Source organism: Pseudocercospora fijiensis, assembly GCF_000340215.1.
Source record: "Pseudocercospora fijiensis CIRAD86 unplaced genomic scaffold MYCFIscaffold_6, whole genome shotgun sequence".
Taxonomy (NCBI): domain Eukaryota; kingdom Fungi; phylum Ascomycota; class Dothideomycetes; order Mycosphaerellales; family Mycosphaerellaceae; genus Pseudocercospora; species Pseudocercospora fijiensis.
Genome location: NW_006921537.1, coordinates 1,840,567 through 1,860,283, shown reverse-complemented (window position 1 = coordinate 1,860,283; position 19,717 = coordinate 1,840,567). Strand labels below are relative to the sequence as shown.

The 19,717-nt window shown below is 46.7% G+C and overlaps 4 protein-coding genes across 4 annotated transcripts; 2 read left to right on the top strand and 2 right to left on the bottom strand.

Moving 5' to 3' along the window:
- Positions 1 to 947: 947 nt before the first annotated feature.
- Positions 948 to 1,823, top strand: MYCFIDRAFT_86443 (uncharacterized protein). Its single transcript, XM_007930159.1, has 3 exons — positions 948 to 1,175; positions 1,226 to 1,405; positions 1,469 to 1,823. The coding sequence occupies exons 1-3, from the start codon at positions 1,023 to 1,025 to the stop codon at positions 1,658 to 1,660; spliced, it is 525 nt and encodes a 174-aa protein (XP_007928350.1). The 5' UTR covers positions 948 to 1,022; the 3' UTR covers positions 1,661 to 1,823.
- A 1,397-nt stretch (positions 1,824 to 3,220) lies between these two features.
- MYCFIDRAFT_96564 (uncharacterized protein) lies at positions 3,221 to 4,630 on the bottom strand (the record flags this gene model as incomplete). Its single annotated transcript, XM_007930158.1, has 1 exon — positions 3,221 to 4,630. A coding segment is annotated over one exon (1,410 nt), but the record flags the coding sequence as incomplete, so codon positions are not given.
- Positions 4,631 to 4,854: 224 nt separating this feature from the next.
- MYCFIDRAFT_176381 (uncharacterized protein) lies at positions 4,855 to 7,916 on the top strand (the record flags this gene model as incomplete). Its single annotated transcript, XM_007930157.1, has 13 exons — positions 4,855 to 4,874; positions 4,904 to 4,955; positions 4,985 to 5,206; positions 5,246 to 5,338; positions 5,385 to 5,437; positions 5,464 to 5,557; positions 5,583 to 5,609; positions 5,636 to 6,900; positions 6,931 to 7,026; positions 7,056 to 7,105; positions 7,140 to 7,245; positions 7,271 to 7,395; positions 7,447 to 7,916. The coding sequence occupies 13 exons, from the start codon at positions 4,855 to 4,857 to the stop codon at positions 7,914 to 7,916; spliced, it is 2,673 nt and encodes an 890-aa protein (XP_007928348.1).
- A 438-nt stretch (positions 7,917 to 8,354) lies between these two features.
- MYCFIDRAFT_215822 (uncharacterized protein) lies at positions 8,355 to 10,915 on the bottom strand (the record flags this gene model as incomplete). Its single annotated transcript, XM_007930156.1, has 4 exons — positions 8,355 to 9,515; positions 9,567 to 10,078; positions 10,231 to 10,323; positions 10,885 to 10,915. 4 exons carry the CDS (start codon positions 10,913 to 10,915, stop codon positions 8,502 to 8,504), a joined length of 1,650 nt encoding a protein of 549 aa, XP_007928347.1. The 3' UTR covers positions 8,355 to 8,501.
- Positions 10,916 to 19,717: the final 8,802 nt, after the last annotated feature.

Genomic DNA, 19,717 nt, shown 5'->3' with positions numbered 1-19,717 from the left:
TTGTTATATTAATACCTAGGTACGATTCTAGTATAGCTTTTGCTTAGGGTATATAGTTATTAAACTATTCTACCTGTTTTGTATATATATAGGATTAGTACTATAGATTTAGTATATTTGTCCTTAGGCTCTTCGATAAAGACTTCTTCTATATACTAGACTATATATAGAAGAGCTAAGAACCGATCGACGCTAATTGTATATAAATTAGTTAAAGGAAGGTAGAAGGTAGAAGGTAGAAGTCTATATACGAAGAGCCTAAGAAGGAGGTAGCGTGCTGGGCCTGCCTGCTGCCCTGGATGCCTCTCTAGCGCTTGGAAAGTGTGTGACGGTTTGCTCTGTAGGTCCTGGTAGTGGTAGCGATATTGGGACTGTCCTGGCTGTTTGGATTGTTGGTCGCCCTACCAATCGGGTCTATACAGTCACAGAGCTATTTGCATACAAAAATAGTCTACGGAAGCAGCTGAACACTGTGCGCCAAGGCTAGCCGTGCGCTAGGGCAAGAAGTCTTCTAACATCTGCTTTGCTGATTAAAGTGGAACTGATGTTCCACCAACACTCCTCACCGGTCCAGCGAGAAGAACGGATGAATGCTAAGCCCGTCGCTGTGTAACAGTAGCGTGAAGGAAGCACAAATCCTGCCTACAGATCACTCTTCATGCTTGATTGCGTGAAACTACCGCTGTGGTTGATCATCGGTGAAGGGCGATTTGCTTCGCTAGACCATTTCTGATTACAAATCACACATCGGTGAGAGTCTCAGGTGGAGGCCTCGAACCCAGTTTGGCATGCACGATCGAAATCCATCGAGTACGAACGGGAAGCTTCGAACGCGAACAGCCGGGGAAAGAATCAAATGGCTTGGATGCTACAGTATGGGGTAGAAGATCTGAGAAGTATATATTCACTTGACCTGGTCCGCCAAATGCTGCCACTGTCACGCCATTGTCAGCTGCGAAGTTCATAAACCGACGACATCCCCCACACATCTCAGGAAGCAAACTCAAAGACCTCCCACCATTATGTCGCTCACACTCTACGACCTCAGTGTCCCAATCCTGGTTCGCAGCCTCGAGAATCTCAAGGGAGTTCTCCAGAAGGGCGAGCAGTGGGCCAAGGACAATGGAAAGTCCGAGAGTGAGCTTCTCGAAGCCAGAATCGTCGACGACATGAAGGTACGATCAACTTAGCATCTCACTCCGACTCTGCTAACGAGGAATCCAAGCCTTTGACCTTCCAAATTCAAACCTGCAGCGACACAGCCAAGGGCATCCTTTTCCGCATTGGAGGCGAAGAGAACACTCCAATGGAGGACAACGAGAAGTCGTTGGCTGATCTATACGCCAGAATTGACGCAACCGTGAAGATTCTCAGAGCTGCGAAGAAGGAGAAGTTTTCGGCACCTGTACGTCAAAGGTTCTCCCATGGGCATCAATGAATTTTTATCTTGCTAATGCATTCTTGAAAGGATACGAAGTGCGTGGTCAAGATGGGCCCACACGAAGCTGAGTTCACCGGAATTGGCTACCTCCAGAAATTCGTGATCCCGAACTTCTTTTTCCATTATGCCACGGCTTACGACATCTTGAGATCCAAGGGTGTGCCGGTCGGCAAGAGCGACTACTTGGGAGGAAAAGATCTTACCACCTGGGAACTTTAAGACGAAGTAGTTCCAGGACAACGAGGAGTACTCTTAAGGAGGAATCTCTGAACAGACCTGCTTTCATGTATTCGTACCATCGGATGCTAGCTCGCTCCAGCCCGGTTTCTAAAAAAGAAAGCTTAGTACTGGTACCTGAAATTCTTATTCTGCTTATCGGTCAAGCCATCGAAGCCTTTGCTCAAGGCAAGCAAATCATCCTCAATGCTCCCACTTCCTATTCCGGCTTTTGTTTACGATGAGATAATCCGTTGCAAGAGTAACAGCCAATGCTACAGAACCGACCCAGCAGCAAACAAGTAACACCTTTGCGGGCCTGGACAGCGGTGCGTCGGCCGCCTTGAACGTTTGCGGCCGAATGATGTTCCCGACACCACAAAACAGCGCAGAAGCGATATTGACCAATCCAGCAGGCATGTTCGACTATGCGGCCTTCTTCTCCAAATCTTCGAATCAACATTGCCGAATACGTCGTCATCACACCTCCCACAGACTGCAGCAACGCTGATTAGGACAGAAGAAGTCAAATGTGCTGTTGAGACCCAGTGTCTACTTGCTTTGGGACAAACTGTTGTTGACAGGAGGAAAAAGGTTTGCGCGGACACATTTGCCACTGATCAAAGCTGCGTGCCATATTGACTCCTTGTGATTTCTCGATTTACTCGTAAAAACAGTATGCCAAGTTCGACAGAATCTGACGAGCTGGACCGAACAAGCAGAATTCTCCGCTTGATTGTAGGAGGCATGTCCGTCGAAGATCGAACATGCTGCCACTCATGGGAGTCTGTAAAAGAGATCAAACGGCACGGTGCCGCCATCCTACGGCTGGGCAGGCGTGTTCCCCTCCCCAGAATCTCCCACGCTGTCCATGCCATGCAACGCATCGCCAAAAGCACTATCGTCCATACCACCGGCAAAGTCGATGAGGCCATCATCTCCATTGCTGTCATTGTTTAGGATGTCTCCGAAAGTGTCGTTAAAATCACCTTCCATGCCGCCCATGCCGCTTTCCACAGGTCGATCTTCCGCAGGAGGTTGCTGAACCGGTGCTGTACTCGGCCCGGCTTGAGCTGCGGTAGCAGCAGCAGCAGCAGCAGCCGCCGTGTTCGAAGTTTCAGCTCCTGTGAGATCCAGCCCCGAAGCACCACCATCGTTAGCAGCGAGGTCCTGACTGGGAGTATCACCAAAATCAATATTTGATTGGTCCACATCCATGTCCATGCCGTCTATGACCATGTCATTCATGTCCATTCCGGGTATATCCTCCAACGCTTCTCCCGCGGTGTTATTATCGCTGTCGTTTTGAGGCGTAGCGGAGTGACTGGGCGTTTGCAGTGTGGCACCATGCTGGTAAGATGTCTGTGCTGCCGGTGCAGCTTTGATATCCTGGTCGGCAGGTGTTTGAGCGTTTGAGGTTGGATCTTCATGGTATGTGGCAGTCTCGCCACCTACCGTCCCGTTTGCGCCTGGCGTCGACGTAGATTGTTGTTGCTGCACATCGGCCATGGCCTCGGAAGTCGTGTCTTGCTGATCTGCTTGCTGGTCGTAGTTGAAGACAAGCGGCTTCCTATCCTTTAGTCCACCTTTGCAGATGCGAGTCGCATCTGGATGGCCTTTGATATTCACCTTGAGAAGACTCTCCACATCCTTGATCACATCTTCCACATTCTCCTTGCCAAGTCCTTCATCAGTATTCCCGTTCACAGCAGGATCGGCCTCGAGACGGAAGACAGTAATCGGCTGGTCTTCGTGCACCTCCCAACTGGCAAATCTCAATCTCTTTTCCGCCCGAGTCAGTGCTTTCACCTTTTTCCAATCTTGCATCTTTGCTGCATGTTCCGCCTTCATCCGCTCAATTTCAGCTTGACCTTCCTCGAGATGTTTCGCTACTCGCTTGCTAAACTCGTCCACCTGCTCCTTCTTCAAATTCGTGAAAGGAGCTGGTTCTTTCGCCTTGGCAGGCCTTTCGGCAACATCTCTCACTTCCATATTGGGTGGCTGAAGAATGCCATCCGTCAGGCCCTTCAGCTCGCCCATCAGCCCGAGGCCAAGATCAGGAGGAACGATGTTGCTCGAGGCGTACGGCGAAGAGAAGACCTCTTCCATCCATCTGTGGTGTTGGGTGTATCTCGCAAGGCTGATATCGCGCTGTGTGAGGTGATCGAAGTAATCGCCAAGTGCAGTATCTTCTTCGGCCTCTATGCTCGTATCTGGCATGCCGTCACTCGATCCTGGCAACGCGCCCGGCCCCTGCGTTCGCGGTCTCTTCGAAGGAGGCTGACCAGCTTGCTGGGGGTATGCTCCGTATGGCCTGTTCTGTGCTGCTTGTTGCGCTGCGTATTGTCCCTGTTGCTGCGATGGGCCGTGTCCTGGGATATTGATGATCGGCCAGTGTTCGCGATCGTGCAGCATAAAGTCCCTGCGATCAAGGCGACCTTGGCTTTCCAACCATCTTCGCTGGGAAATGATTTGCTGCATCTGCGGGCTGACTGGCACCTGAGCAGCCGGCATGATCTGATGTTGTGCGGCCTGGTGATAGTGCACGAGCCATAAGGTGTCATCTGGCATCGGCGCATTCACTGACGGATTCTTGCCGACGAAGTGATATCGCGTGCGCGCATGTGTGGCCATCTGGTCGTGACCGGGGCGGTATCCGATGCCTTGCACTTTCAACTCAAGAGTATAGCCATTGAAGTCTTGTCGGTATGACTGCTCCATGTCTCCCCAAACGTAGCCATCTGAAGGATAGGGATAGTCGTTCTTCTCGCGCGGGATCCATTCCAGCCACACTCGTCCATCGTTCGGCGCAGACAGATACTCCCATGCCATGGACGCATGATGCTTGACGATCGCCGGCGCATCAATGAGGTATCGGAAGGCTTGCTGAAGGTCGAGCGACTGCACGACGGGGAAACGGTGCTGCGAACATAAGTGGAGGTGCGGTTGGAGCTGCGGCGCGACTCCTTGTGAGCTGCGAGGATGCGTTAGTGTCGCGGTGGCGGTGGAGGCATGCGATACGAGTCGCTTACGGGTTGTTCATCTTGGCAGCGATGCGACTCAAAGTCGCCCGGAAGGCCTTCAAGAATTGGCTTGCTGTGCTGTGCTGTGCTGTGCTTGACATCAACGCTCTACCGCTGTCGTTGGTGAGACTTTCGCGACGCGGGTGTCCCCGAAGAGCCTCAGGTGTCAATCACATGGGCTTGGCATTTCTCCAGTGCATCTACGCGGGCACATACGAGGCAGTTTTCTGAGGCTCCACTACATGAGAAATGATAATGTAAGCTATCTGATATGGGTGTTGACGAAGCAAGACCTGGTGCAGAGACAGTCGACGCTGCGACGTGCACAGCTCATCACTCACTGCTGCGGGCCATCAAATCTGAACTGACTCAAGTGACAGCCACCAGCACGCGGGACAGAGCGTATCACGCGCTAGTGAGCAGTATAAGAATCTCGGCGCGCGCGACTCCTTCTCTTCTCCTCTTCTTCTCCATCCGAGTGCACGGTAAGCAAAGCCACCCTCACACTTCCACAACATCGACCATCGTGCTGACATTTGCGTAGGGCATTACGCATATCAGTGAGGATTCGTCCGAGATTGCGTTTTTGCTAGTTGAAAACTATCAACTGACCGCTCTCGTTGGTCTTCGGATCGGCGAGGAATTTTTGACAACCTGCGTGATCTTTCACCCTTTTTCATCACGTTGCTTGCCATCTGCAAGAGCTTGGAGAAGAAGAGTGGCTCGTTGACATCAATACAACACGTTCGATGGAGACGTGTAGCAGCTGCACGCTGTCGCCAGCAACAATCCTTCGCGGAGCAGGATACGGAATGAGGACAGTGAAGAGGGTCTGGCGGGCAGCCGCAGCCTTTGGCATCTTGCAAGCAAAGACATGGTAGCGAAAAGGTGCATCACATTAGCCCGTTGTCTGCGGCTGGACAGATGGAGTGGCAGCGTGGTAGAAGCACGATAGCAGGAAGGAGCTGCACGTGGGCATGGCTTCATAGACAACAACATCGGGAGCACGGAACGGACTAGACTTGACGACTTGCGCCCTTTCATATCGCCGCAAACCCATAGTGCCAAACAGAATCTACGCTTCACGTGCGGATCGCTGCATCTGCATCTGCGGGAACAAAGCTGCCGCCAGCAATCGCTGCTGCGTCTCAAAAGCTCCGCAATAGCTTCGATGCTTCCGTCTGAGACACCGCCAACCACGCACCACGGCAGTCACAGCATGCGCATAAAACGGGGACTTCCTGCGAGCGAAGCTGAGGGCCCGCCTCTCAAGCGACAGTCCTCGTCGCCGGCATACTCACCTCGAAGCCCGCGCAACATGCCAGTGCCCCTCCAAGACTCACTTGATATCTTGCAGCATCACACGAGCTTCGACCTCCCCGAATCGCCGACATCACGTACATCGCAGGAATCACCGCTCACATCCGCAATGGACGTAGATGCGCCTTCTGTTCCTGACGCCGACGACTATTTGCCGTCATCGCCAACACCACGTGCAGCCACCGATGCCAATCCCGAGGCCACACCACCTGCGCGTGACAGGGAAGACAGCGGCGTTGATCGCAGCTTCGACCTGGCCGCATTGAGCCCCATCATACGAGAGAAGCACTATCGAACAGCGTTTGAGACCCTGGTCATTCCACTCAAAGATCTCAACCCTCCGCCACCATGTCACCAGTATCCTCCCATTGCCGAAGAGATATTCGAGGGCTATCTGCGCCACGCCACTTTCGTGGCCAGAGTATGGATCAACTACGATGCAGTCACTCAAAAATTCTTCCTCGAACCTGACCGCCTCGCGGGATGCGGAGAAATGCGTCTCAGCGGCGAGAAACGTCGCTATCTTGAGTCATATGGCGACGCACTCGAGTTCGGTTCGGTATGTTTCGAGATTGGTACCCCATTCCGTGTGCTTGCAAGGATGTGCATCGATGTGATCCGTCAAGAAATGGAAGACTCGGATGGCGAAAGTGTTGAAGGACCCATGGAGCGCCTCGATGTTGGTGCATCGCTGCTTGATCCGATCACGGGAAAGAACACAATTTTGAACGGTGGTCTGCTTAAGCTGTGGGTTGTGAAGATTCGGGATATGCTTCGAAGGATGCAACCAGGTGCACAACAAGGCCAATCCGGTTTGCGTCTCCAAGATTTGGACAATATCGCGAGGTGGCTGATGTACCATCCACACACTCAAGATGAAGTGGACAAATCGTTTGACGGGTGACGAGTGATGAGAAGTTACGGTGGGAGCTCAATTCGCTTCTCGGGGAGCAAGAACAAGCACGGACTCTCCGAGAGCAGGCATAGAAGCAACAGCATCAAAATATGTAACGCTCTCGGTATCACGTCTGCCATATTGGAAGTAATAGCCTGAGCCTCGGAAGGTTGACCTACTTTGGTATGCGGCAGCTCCGGATAGCAATCTGTGCATTCAATTATTGAAACCACAAGATCAAAAGTGCGAAGTGAGTTCAAGCCATATTTTCTTGTTCCGAAATTGCAAGTCGTGACTGGACTTGCCATCTCGAGCCAAACTTCACCTTCTTACGCGAAACCTTTCGCCTTGTACATGGCAACTTGCAGGCATTAGAGGCAGCTTCGTGTGCACGGCACGGAAGGAGGAAGTACTGAGCCCATGGACCACTTACTTCGCTCATCTTCATTTCTTCTGTCGAGAAACTACATACACACAATATCGACAACATCCGAGAGTCAGTAACATCGCAGAGCAATATCCCATAGCAGCGATATCGACCCTCGCATAAGCGCTTCTTTCGACATCATTACACATTCTCGTCAAGAGCAACTTCACCACTTCGCTCGGCCTCGCAGAAAGCGACATGCAACGATTCAAAAATGCTCCGCCAGCTCCCTCGGCTGAGCTATTCCAATACGAAAAATTGCCGCCTGAACTCGTATCAGAAATTCTCAATATCAACAAGAACCGCTCTCGATCAGACAACATCAAAGGACAGCCCGGCTTTCTCCTGGTGTGCAAGAAATGGTATGATCTGCGTATCAACAGATCCAACCGCAAATCTCAAGCCTACATAAAAATAACGGTCAAAGCCCATCGTCGAAACGACGAATTGATCTTGAATTTTTCCAGACTCAAAGGCGACACCAAGCTAGAGAACTCGAGACCATCGTCAGAAGACATCCACCACGCCGTCAAGAGACTCTCGAATGCCGGCATACTCTCCATCAGCATGACAGTCGACTGCTGTGAGCACTAGGTGTCGAACGCGGACTGCCAATGCGAGATTCCTCGAAATATACTAGATTCCATTAGGGGGCCTCTTGAAATTTATCGGATGATACTTCAATCTTTGCCCAAGGTTGTGGAGATCAAAACGCACTGGGCTGTGGGCTTCGACTACATCCACTACGACTATCGTCGGAACAACCCGGAGGACGGATTCGAGGATTACCAGCCCGTCATCACACATGGCCGACAGGAGGACACTTGTAGTTCCTGCAAGTACACGCGACATTAAAGCCAATGCCGGCGAATCTGGGTCATCTGAATCCTCCCGCTCCCACTAAGGATCGGTCTCTCTTTGAACGACGCTGGTGGTCGAAAACATAAGTTCAGGACCAGGGAGCCGTAGTCTCGCTGGACGGAATGAAAGCAGGACGATGAATTCAAAAGGATATGGATATGGATATGGGAACGGAGATGGAGTCACTCGTTGTACCATAATCACTGCCTGCATCCCAGATCCAATAGATTGAGATGAGTCAAGGGAAGCAGAACCGTTCACTGTACCACAAGCATTCGCTCACATCCCACACCTCTGTATGTACATACCGTATCACTCTCACTCAAACTTAAACCCACCCGTCCTCTTCGCAAAAAATCCATCCGGATCCCTCTGACTCTGAATCTGCTTCAGTCTCGCATAAACATCATCCGGGTAACTCTTGAGCGGATCCTGATTAAACATGGCATCATTCATGAAAAGCGGTCGACTCGCGGCAAATTCCAAGTCCCCACTCTGATAATTCGTCGGCTTGACACCTGCATATTTCTCTTTTCGATAATCCTGTACCGGCTGTGTCTGCGCGGTAATGGCCGCCGCAGCCTTCTCATCCGTGCCAGAAGAAAGCCAGGCGACATTGTATTCCATGAAAACTTTATCTCCCAATTTCGGATCAAGGCCCAACAAGTTGACGGAGTAGGGGCTTGAAATCGAAGCTTGAGCGAGTTGATGGGGCACGGGTTGGAAAGCTAGGGAAAAGACGTAGTTGTCCAGTTCTCCCAATTGGGATTTTTTCCCCAGCGAGTACCAGGTGTCGAAACAGTTGTTGTAGAGATCTATGCCTTGGTCACCGGGGAGGTTAGGAAGGGTTCCGGTTCGGATCAAGAAACGCAATCCGTCGACTGAGAATGCCGAGTTGGAGTCTATGAGGTCTTTGTATTTTCTGTTGGGTTTTGTGGCGTCGATTAAGGCTGGGATTGCGTCGAATTCGGCTAGGATGGAACCCATTTCGGGACCGTTGTAGAAGTAGAATACTACGAAGATGTCGACTAAAGTGTCGATTGTGGAGGAGAAGCTCATAATTATGGCGGCTTTGGGGTCGGAGTAGTTGGAAACGAGGTTGTGGGTGGCGTTTAGGAGGGCGGATTTTTTGTCTATTGTGTAAATTTTGTGGCCGCCCCAGACTTGGCCGATTGGATAGGTTTTCATGATGTATTCTGTTACGATGGCGAATTGGTTTCCGCCGCCTTTGAGGGCGTAGAAGAGGTCGGTGTTTTGGGTTTGGGAGGCTGTGGTCATTTCGCCTGCTGCGGTGACGACTTTGTATTCGACGACATTGTCTGCTGTCATGCCCTGTAAGGTCATCAGTCTTTGGTCCTAATGTTTGATAGTAAACAGCCATACATATTCTGTACTGAGAAATGAAAGACCACCTCCAAGCGTCAAGCCTGCAGCTCCGACTACACCTAGTCGTCCCGACACCACGGCTCTATTGTACGGGTCGAGGGCATTGGCAACATCGATCCATCGGTTTCCTGGTCCAACATGGGCAAGCTGAGTGTCTGGATCATATTTGGTATACGCCATATTCTCCTTCGTTGCGATCAGTACACCATCCTGGGTGCTTGAATAGCCGATATTTGCGTTGTGGCCTCCTCCCTTCACTGCCCATGGCGCGTTTGGATAGTTGTTCAGCGTCTTGACGGCAAATGCTATCTCGTCTGCAGCTCCAGGAAAGAATATACATGCCGGCTTGACATCTGCGTTTGCGAGAGACCAATAATCGGTCCGAGTCTGGGTGTAATCGAAGGCGAGCGTAAGATTCAGGTCAAACGCACTGCCGGCGACCTGCTTGGGATACTGTGCTTGAAGCGCTCCGCAGGCGGCTGTTGCATCTGCATTAGGTGCGCCATGTGCTGTGGAGATAATCGAGCTAAGAATGAAGCTGAACGAAACGAGGGAAGAGAATGTCATGCTGGCAGCAATAAGGTGCACAGGCACCTAGAAGCTTAAGATGCTATGGGCGGTATTCACGCATTGGAGGATGAAGGCAAGTCCTTATACTTACACTCTATCCTTGCCGTCCTGACGATTCGACCAGTAGCAGACCGGAAGCAGTCCTCAAACGGCGCCCTCTCCAGTCTGCTCGTTTGACAACATCCTGGCCTAGACCACTAGTAGTCTACCAGCACCCGGTTCCTGCAAGCGCCTGGTGTCTACCTGCATTTGATTGCTATGAGGTGATAGCCTTATACCAGTTCCAGTAGTGTCGCATCTCATGGGCCCTGATTTGTCGCGCGGGAACCTCAAGTTCCGGGATGTGTTGTCGTGAAGTTCAAGTTCCTTTGGCTTCTCAAGTTCACCGGCGGGTTGGGCAGCTCGTGGGCACCTTCCTGTTTCCAGTCCTTGGTGCTCGCGGACTCGTGCCCACCCTCTTTCCGAGGTCCTGTCCCAGGAAGGCCAAGCCAGCCTGTGCTGTATGATGGATGTTCTGCGACGCCAAGACGTGTAGCACAAATACGGACCGGATTCTCTTCGGTCTGCTCTGCAGCAGCAAATGAGGAAATACGTGGCGGTCGCGACGGACGTGCTGTTCCCTGTCACGGCCCCCCTTTGCTATTCTGTTCTCTTGCGTCGATTGGATGATGACTCTGAACTTGTTGGTGAGCGTGTGCTGCAATGCTGAAGGGACTGTCACTTGAAGTGGGTGGTTGTCACCCACCTTTCAGGGTCTCAGGGTCTATCACGTGCATGGTGCCTGAGGCTGCAACTTGCTTCTTTAGGACTTCTCGCCTCGATAGCTAGATAGTCCTTACATTAACATCAGTTTCAGCATTCAAGTAGTTATAAGCCCCTTACGTTTCTAATACGCATTCTATATACTTCTAATAGTTACTCTATCGACTACTACGTAGCTAGTATTATTATTAAAAATCGCGCCGCTACTAATATATCGTTGTCGCCGTCGCTACTACTACTACCTGCTAGCAAATACCCTAGTTTCTAGCAAACAACTAATACCGCGTCGCCTATACGGCTATACTAATATTTAATATTATATCGGCTATCCGCTATATCTAATATATAGTTTGTATCTTGTTTTTACTATCGCTATCGCTGTCCGCAATAGCACTATCTTTAACTAGCGCTGTCGCTAGCACCTATATTAGCAATATTCTAAAGCTAAAGAATAAGGAAAATTACCTATTATAGTCGTATGCCGCTAAAGGCGCTCTTAAAGGTATGTCGGTCTAGCGCTATATATAAGGCACCTGCTAGCGACCCCTTGTTAAGGCTTCTAATAAGACGCCTAAGGAGTTTAAAGACCGCTAAGATAAATAGGACGCTAAAGATTAGTTAGTACGTACCTAGATATTCGCTAACTATATTAGTAATATTTAATAATCGCTACTTAATCTATCTACTTCGAAGGAGGTATAGGACTTCCTTAAAAAGAAATATACTAGTAACGGTAGGTCTACTAAATTTATACAGTTCTAGGAATATATTACCCTCCGGTACGAGAGCAAGGACCTCGAGAAGTTCTATAATAACTATAAGAAGAAGTTAGGTGCGCTAAGTACTACTAAGTTAGCTATTAGCGACTATTAGGCTATCTACTTCTTTATTATACTAATTAGCCTATTCTATAAGGCATTCGCTTAGATACGGCGAGAGCATATCCGTGCTACTAACTTCGCAGTTAATAGTAATACACTAGATAACATAATTAGCGCGTTGCTTAATAAGAACGTTGCTTAAGTTAATTAGGCCTAGTATAATAGATACTATAGCTAACAGCAACTAGCACCTGCTAGTAACAACAATAACGCGCCTCGAGGCAACAAAGGCAACAACCGTAGAGGCCGCGGCAATTCTACTAGTCGAGGCCGCGGTAGAAACAACTAGAATAGTTAATAAGCCTGTCTAAAGTGTACCTATTACGAGGGCACTTATCTATCTAATCGCTACTATACTAAGTACTCTTATCTAAAGGAGGAAGACCGGCTCCGCTAAGAGCGCGAGAAGGCTAAGAAGAAGGGGGTATAGCAATAGCAATAGTAGCACTAATAGCGGCATAGACTAGCTGCTTAGTAATAGCAACTACCTCCGCCGCTAGGCCTACAAGGTACGTAGGGCCTATATATCTATAACAACTCCTATATAAACACGCTATTACTATAATACTCGTTTAACGCAGTTACTGTTAGTAACGCTGCCGCTTCTGCTCTCGTAGCTACTACTCGTACTACCGATTAGGTCGTAGACTTAGGTACTAGCATATATATAGTTAATAACCTAGCACTACTTATTAAATACTATAAGAAGGGTATGTTAGCAGGTAGATAGGGTAGTGGTAGGTACAAGTAGTATTCGATAAGGATCTAAGAGGAGAGGGAGGAAGGTAGGAGAGTTAGCCTAACGCTAAGCGCTAAGCCCTACCTAAGGCACTAAGACCCTAGCTTTACTAGGCCTAATTACATGCTAATCACGTATAACCTCTTTAGCTCTAATACACGCTTCCCTTCTAAAGGCCGCGCCCTCGTAGCCTATCTATATTCTACGACCTCTATTGCCGCTAACTTAGCAAGTCTAATAAGCTGCTTAGCCCGCGCTAAATTGAACACTTAACTACCTAATTATGTAACTATGTTAAACCTTACCTTCTAACACAATGTCTAACTTCTAACTGCGCTATCCCTATATATAATAAACTATAAAGTAATATGTATCTATAAGAATTGAGGGCCTTCGACTAATTACAATACGAGCGCGTCTTCCCTACTATAATAGGTAGACGTACGAGGTATTGCAGCCCTGCCTCCGCTCTAAGTAATATCGTACCGAGTTCTTTGCGTCTACTCTTAAAAGACCTAGCAATGTCCGCTTCCGAGGGTTTGTTCGCTTCCGAGGGTTATTATTCTTATTATTCGTAGTCTCGCTAGCCCTAATTAGCTAGGTTTAGTAGCCTTTAAGTATTAATCTTATCTTATCTTTTTAAAAACACAGCTCGTCTAGTTTCTATAAGTAAAGGCTATTATAAGTATAGTAGTAGAGGTTCGCCTCGCTTAAAGGGTTAGATAGATCGAGGAGTAACCTATTATTTACAAGATCGACCCCGGCTAGCTTAGCTCTATAGTTTTGCCCTTAGTTAGCTAGTCTATTAGTCGCTTAATCTTTTAAGCGGCTTAAAGTTTTAATTAAAGTTTTGATTAAAGTTTGATTAAGGTGCCTTAGGCTCGTAGTGCAGGTAAGGTTGTATCTGTAGGCGTAGCGATAATAGCAAGTAATGTTAATAATAGCGGCGCTAGTCGTCTTAGCGCTAACTTTACTTTGCTTTCGATTTCCTTCTTCGACTAACAATATACTCTATAATACCGTTACTAATATAGCCGCGCTAGCTACGCCGTCCTCGCCGATTGCCTAGGCCTCGAGGCCTCGATAGAATAAGGGAACAAGAGGGGGACCTATAGGGCGCGTTAGTAAAGAGGTAGAGCCCTTAAAAGAGTAGGCAATTAGTTAACGCGTCGTAGCGCGCTTGTTAACACTCGGTGCGCGTTTACTATAGTAGTATAGTCTTATTGTCCTAGTCTGCCGGCCTCTAATTAGTTATCTAATAGCACCCTAGGGATAGTATTGTTCCTAAGCCTTAGTAACATTACGAGCTTTTAGCCTTCTTCTTGTTCTTTACGCTAGTCTAATACTCGTTTAACAACTTAGCTATATCCTTAAAGGAATCTTTAGCTTCCTATAAGTCCTATTCTAGTAAATAGCCTTGCTATCTTAACAGGTATTCCTTCTTACCTTTCCTAGTCCGGTGCTATAGGATACGTTCTATAGACTATAGCTCTTTACTATCCGCTAGTATGTCTTCGTGTTTAGTAGGGGCTTTATCCCCCTCGCGTAGGTAATATAGCTTAAGGAGGGATACATAGAAGGTATTATAGATAGTATAATAAGGAGGAAGCTACAACTAATAGGCCTATACGGAGGAGCCCTTAACTTCTCGAATGCGGAATAGACTAATGTATCTTAGTGCGAGCTTAGGCCTTGTTTTGCCGTTAGGTAATAGGTGCTTACGGATGCGGAGGTTCTTAGTGCTTAGTATAACTATGTCGCCTTGCTTAAAGGTTATCGGTGTGTAGTGTTTGTCGTAATAGGCCTTCTAATAGGCCTAGGCTTTTGCTAGTTTGTTAGCTATCTTAGCGTAAATCTCTCGCATCTTTTGAACTCTCTTAATAGCCGCTAGTGTCTTAGGTGTTAGTACTTAATACGCTTCCCTTTCCTTGCGCTCGGCCTCGAGCGAGGTAAATAGGTCTTATAGTAGCGTAGGGTTGCTTCCTATTATAGCGAAATAAGGTAACACCTTAGTAGATAAGTAGATACTATTATTGTATACGAATTCGGCTAGTTATAGGAGATTGACCTAGTTATTAGGGTTCTTATTAATATAGCTACGCAGGTACTGCTATAGGGTAGTATTCTGCCTCTCTGTTTAACCGTTAGTCTATAGATAGAAGGCTGTTAATAGCCGATGCTTTAGTCTTAGCTATAGGCATATCTCGCTCTAATAATAGGATGTAAATGTCGTGCCCCGGTTAGAGACTATCCCCTTAGGGGTCCCCTAATAGGTATAGAAGATGTTGCTCTATAGAGCCTCTACTATGTCGATAGCAGTCCAATCCTTCCGTACCGGGATGTATCGAGCGCCTTTAGTAAACCGATCTACTACAATAAGGATAGCATCGAAGATGTCCTTACTGCCCCTACGTTTAGCAGGTAGAAGGCCTGTAATAAAGTCTATTATAAGCTCTATAAATAGCTTATAAGGGATTAGTAATAAGGACAACTCGCTAAAAGGCTAATATTTTAGTGCCTTAATACGTTAATATACGGCACACGTATTAACGTATTCCTTTATATCCCGCTTACTATTTAGCTAGTAGTATGTACGCGATAGTAGCTCGTGCGACCTCTCTATACTATAGTAACCGGCAAGCTCGCTATTATAGTATCGCTTAAGAAGTTCTTATCGGATCGAATGTTTAGCGGGGACATAGTATCTACCCTTAAACTTTAAATGACCTTTGTTATCGATCGACTAGTTATTACTCTTACTAGATCGAGTCTTTCGCCTACTTACAAGCTTGTCTATACGTTTAGTAGCAAAGGCGTCCCTCTGCTAAGCCCGTAATAGCTTATCTATAAACGATTAACTATCCCTATTTGTAAGGTTATTTAATAGCACCCTCGCTATTAAACGAGGTACGCATTGTATATATCTAATAGCACTAGTAGCCGGATTAACTGCATTAGTACTATCGCTGTTACTATATATTGCGATATCGACTAGGGAGTTATTATAACTTCTCCTATCTATGTCCTTAGCCCTTACCTTAATATGCACTATTAATATAGCAAGAGCATTAATATGCTTTAAGCCGTCGCGGAGTCTAGTAAGCCGCTTATCCTACGCGTACTTATTAACAATACGGGCTATAGCAATCTTATACTGCAGGGTTAGAAACAATAAATTAATAGATTGCTAAGTCCCGCTATCGTAATTAGGTCGCCTCGATAGGCTATTAGTAGGGTTGCTTACGCCTAGCCGATATAATATATTAAAATCAAACCTAGCGAGATAGACGGCCTATCTAGCCTATCGACCTATAACTCTAGTAACCTTAGTAATACTACGGAGGTTGTTATAGTCTGTGTAGACCTATATCGTATATTAGGCCCTATCGAGGTAATGCCTCTAATACTTAAAGGCCTCGACAATAGCTAAGAGCTCTTGCTCGTAGGTCTCGTAGCGACGCTTAGTATCGATTATCTTCCTCGAGAAGAAGGCAATCGGGTACTAGTAATAGTTATTATCTGATTGCTAGGACATAATAGCCGATATAGCGAACTATAAAGCGTTAGTCTCAATTCGGATCTGCTTGTTTAGTACGAAATAGTATAACAAGGGGACTTTAGTAAAGCGCTGCTTTAAACTGTTAAAAGCGGCTCGCGCTTTGTTAGTCTATTTGAATTCTCTAGTCGGGTTAGCCTTGGTTTTAGTAAGTTCAGTTAGTAGCATTACATGCCTCGAATAGCCCTTAATAAATCGGCGATAGAAGTTAGCAAAACCGAGGAACGACTATAGCTCCTTAATTAACGTAGGAACGGGCTATTTAGTAATAGTTTTAATCCGATTAGGATTAGCCTTAATACCCTCGGTTAATACGAGGAAGCTAAGGAAGGATACCTCTTTAGTAGCAAAGGTGCATTTAGAGGGTTTGTAGTACAAGCTATAGGCCCTTAGGCGATCGAGTACCTTGCGGACTATAGCCTAGTATTCCGCAATATTAGGAGAGTATATATAAACTAGGATGTTATCTAGGTAAACTATATAAAGGTAATCTAATAGGCCCGAAAGGGCCCGATTAATATAGGACTAGAACGTTATAGGGGCATTAGCTAAGCCGAATAGCATAACTAAGTACTCGAAATGCCTATAACGAGTGCGAAAGGCTATCTTCTATTTATCGCCCTTGCGGATACGGATGCGGTAATAGGCGTCCTTAATATCTAATATAGTATAGTAGTAAGTACTAGAAAGGCGATCGAGGGTCTTATTAATAAGAGGAAGTAGGCAGCGGTCTTTAATAGTAACAGCGTTAAGCCTACGATAATTAATATATAGACGTAGGCTACTATCCTTCTTTAGTACGAATAGGATAGGGGCGCTAGCAGGGCTATTACTATACCGAATACGACTATTAGCTAGGTTTTCCTCTAGGTACTTACGTAATATAGCAAGCTCTCGTTTACTAAGGTTATAGAGGGGCCTAAAAGGGACCTCCTTGCCCGCTATAATATTAATCTTATAATCCGTCTCTTTAAACATAGGCAATGCCGATGCTAAGTAGTGTTTAAATATATTAATATAGGTTTCTCGAATAGGCTCCGGTATGCGAGCAAGCTAATTAGGGTCTATACTATTAGGGGGCATAGGCTTATTGTTATCGCCTAATAGGTCGACTATTAGGTTAGCTACGGCAGGTATTAGGTTGCCGATAAAGAGAACCCTAATATCGTTAGGGCACTCGCTAACATCGATGTGTTTAATGTCCTCTTTCCTAGCGATTCCAAATCGCTACTGTTAACTGCCTAAGTCTATAACTATAGCATAGTACTTAAGAATAGGGTTGCTAATAACAATCTTAGATAGGAGGCTGTCTATGTCTACTCCGTAGGCAGTGAAATTTAGTAGGCGCTTATTGCCGAGGTCGTCTCTTAGGGCTATATAGACATAGTAGGCTCCGTAGGTTAAGTGCCGAGCGTTATTAAACTAAGTAAGGGTTAGTAGGTTAGTCCTAGGCAGTTATCGAAGGTCTAATTGCTTAGCTAGGCGATAGCTAATAAGGGCACTAACTAAATTTCCTAGATCTAGTGTAACCTTAGTCTTATAGTTAGTCCTATACGTATCCGATACGAGACAGGTACGTATAATAGCTAGCACAATATCGATAGTCTTACGCCGTATAAGGCTAACAGTTAGTGCGGCGCTTACTCTTTTTTCGAAGGTTAGCCTATAGGGGTAGCGTTAGCTACTAAAAGGTGCTTTTAGTGTTTAGCGGCAGCATAGTCGATTCGGGCCTAGTCCTTAGGTTTGTCGCATTAGCCTAGTTAATAGCTAGTACTATTACAATTGAAGCACTTTAGTCTAGTTAGGGGATTACTATAGCTATTACCGCTATTGTTAGCCGAGCGATTAGTACTATAGGGATACGAGCCCCTTCTACGGCCCCTATTACGGCCTCCTCTATATAGCCGCCGGCTACGGCTTCTTCTACGGTCGTTGTTACTATTCCTATTATTAGCGTTATTGTCTTAGTAGGAACCTTAATTTCCTCCGCGGCTACGGTTGCTACGGTTGCTAGTAGGTCGGATCCTTAATTCTAGTCGTTGCTAGAGCTAGATAGCTCGTTTAGCAGTTTCGACTTCGACTATAAATTAAATGCGTATAAGATTAGCCTGTTTAAACACACGGCGGCGGTCTAATTTAAGGACTAATTCCTATCGCAATTTAGGGCGTATTTCGGAAATCTAGATAGAGTCGGTCTTAGCTAGCAAATCGTCCTCGAGGGTCTTTAAATAGGCCTTAAATAAACGGGCTAATTGATTAGTCTTTTGCTTAGCCCGAAGGTACTAGTCCTAAGCGTGTTGTTGCCTTAGTATAGGGTTTCTAAGGGTGTCTAGTATAATAGTTTTGTAGGTTTGCTACTAAACAGCGGTCTAATTAGTAAGGGAGTTAAAGTAGTTATCCTAGGTACGCTTTAGGTCTCTATTAATATATTGCATAGCATAGACGACTAGCGAATAGTCGTCTAGCAGGGCCCTTAGTGCATTTCGTTAGTTAAGCTTATAGTTACGAATATAGTCGTTATATTACTTTCGACTAGAGCTATTAAACACGGTACAGTCCTTAAGTTTAGCATCCTTCTTCTAGACTAGAACTAATAGTAAGGAAGGCCCTGCTATCGGCTTAGTATTAGTTATTAGGGCCTCCTAAAGGCGGCGTGCTAGGCATACGGTTATAGTACAAAGGTATCGTAACGGTTGTATAGTGCAAAAGTTAATGCATTCTCTAAGGTGCCGCGAGGCAAGCTATCTATATAATAGTCCTACTATTAGTAGTAATAGCGACCGTAGCGGTCGATAGTAACCGCTACCTGCTATCGTATATACAATAGTGTTATATCGTAATAGCCTCCCCCCCTATAAAAAAGGTCGGCACTGTCTATAGTGTCCTAAAACAAAGGTCCTTAGTAGGCCGCACCGTAGGAAGGTTTAAGGCAAAAGAGCGTAATAGCGTCGTATAAAGGCTAAGCCTAAACAGTATACTAGAACGGTAATGCTAGATGCAGAATCGTATCTCTCTAGTAATAACTACGTCGGTTTTATACTTGCTTGTTACGATAGTTACGAAGGGCGTCGCGTAAGCTAGTCGGTATAGTCTAAACCGCCTTTAGCTATAGCTAAGGCGCGACGGTCTTTATAGTCTTATTATCGGACAGCGAGGTATTAACTGCGTCCGCTATAGTAGTAGCGCGGTCTAACTAATCGATAGGGATATTAGGGAAGTCGGCACCTAGTAATAGCAGCGTATCGGCGTCGCGCATAGCACCGTATAGCTTAAAGTAGTCGGCTATCTATGTATTAAGCTTCGCGATCTTATCCTTAGTAGTATTGCCTTATACGCCGCCGAGCAGCTTAAAAGCGTCCTCGTAGATTAGGTATAGTATAGGGATTGCCTATTACGGCGCGACGCGTAAGAAATCGTAGTAAAGATAGGTTAGCGATAGCGTAAGCGACTCCTTTAAGACTATAGCGGAAAAACGATACTACTAGGCTATCTAGCGCTTAGTTACTTCGCGGATCTGTGCCTTAGCTAGTATCTATTGCAGCTAGTGCACCTTAGTTGCTACTAACTCGGACTAGCGCATATAGTAGAGAGCTTGTAAGTTAAGCGTATATATACTAATTGCTGTCGCATTATATTAGTA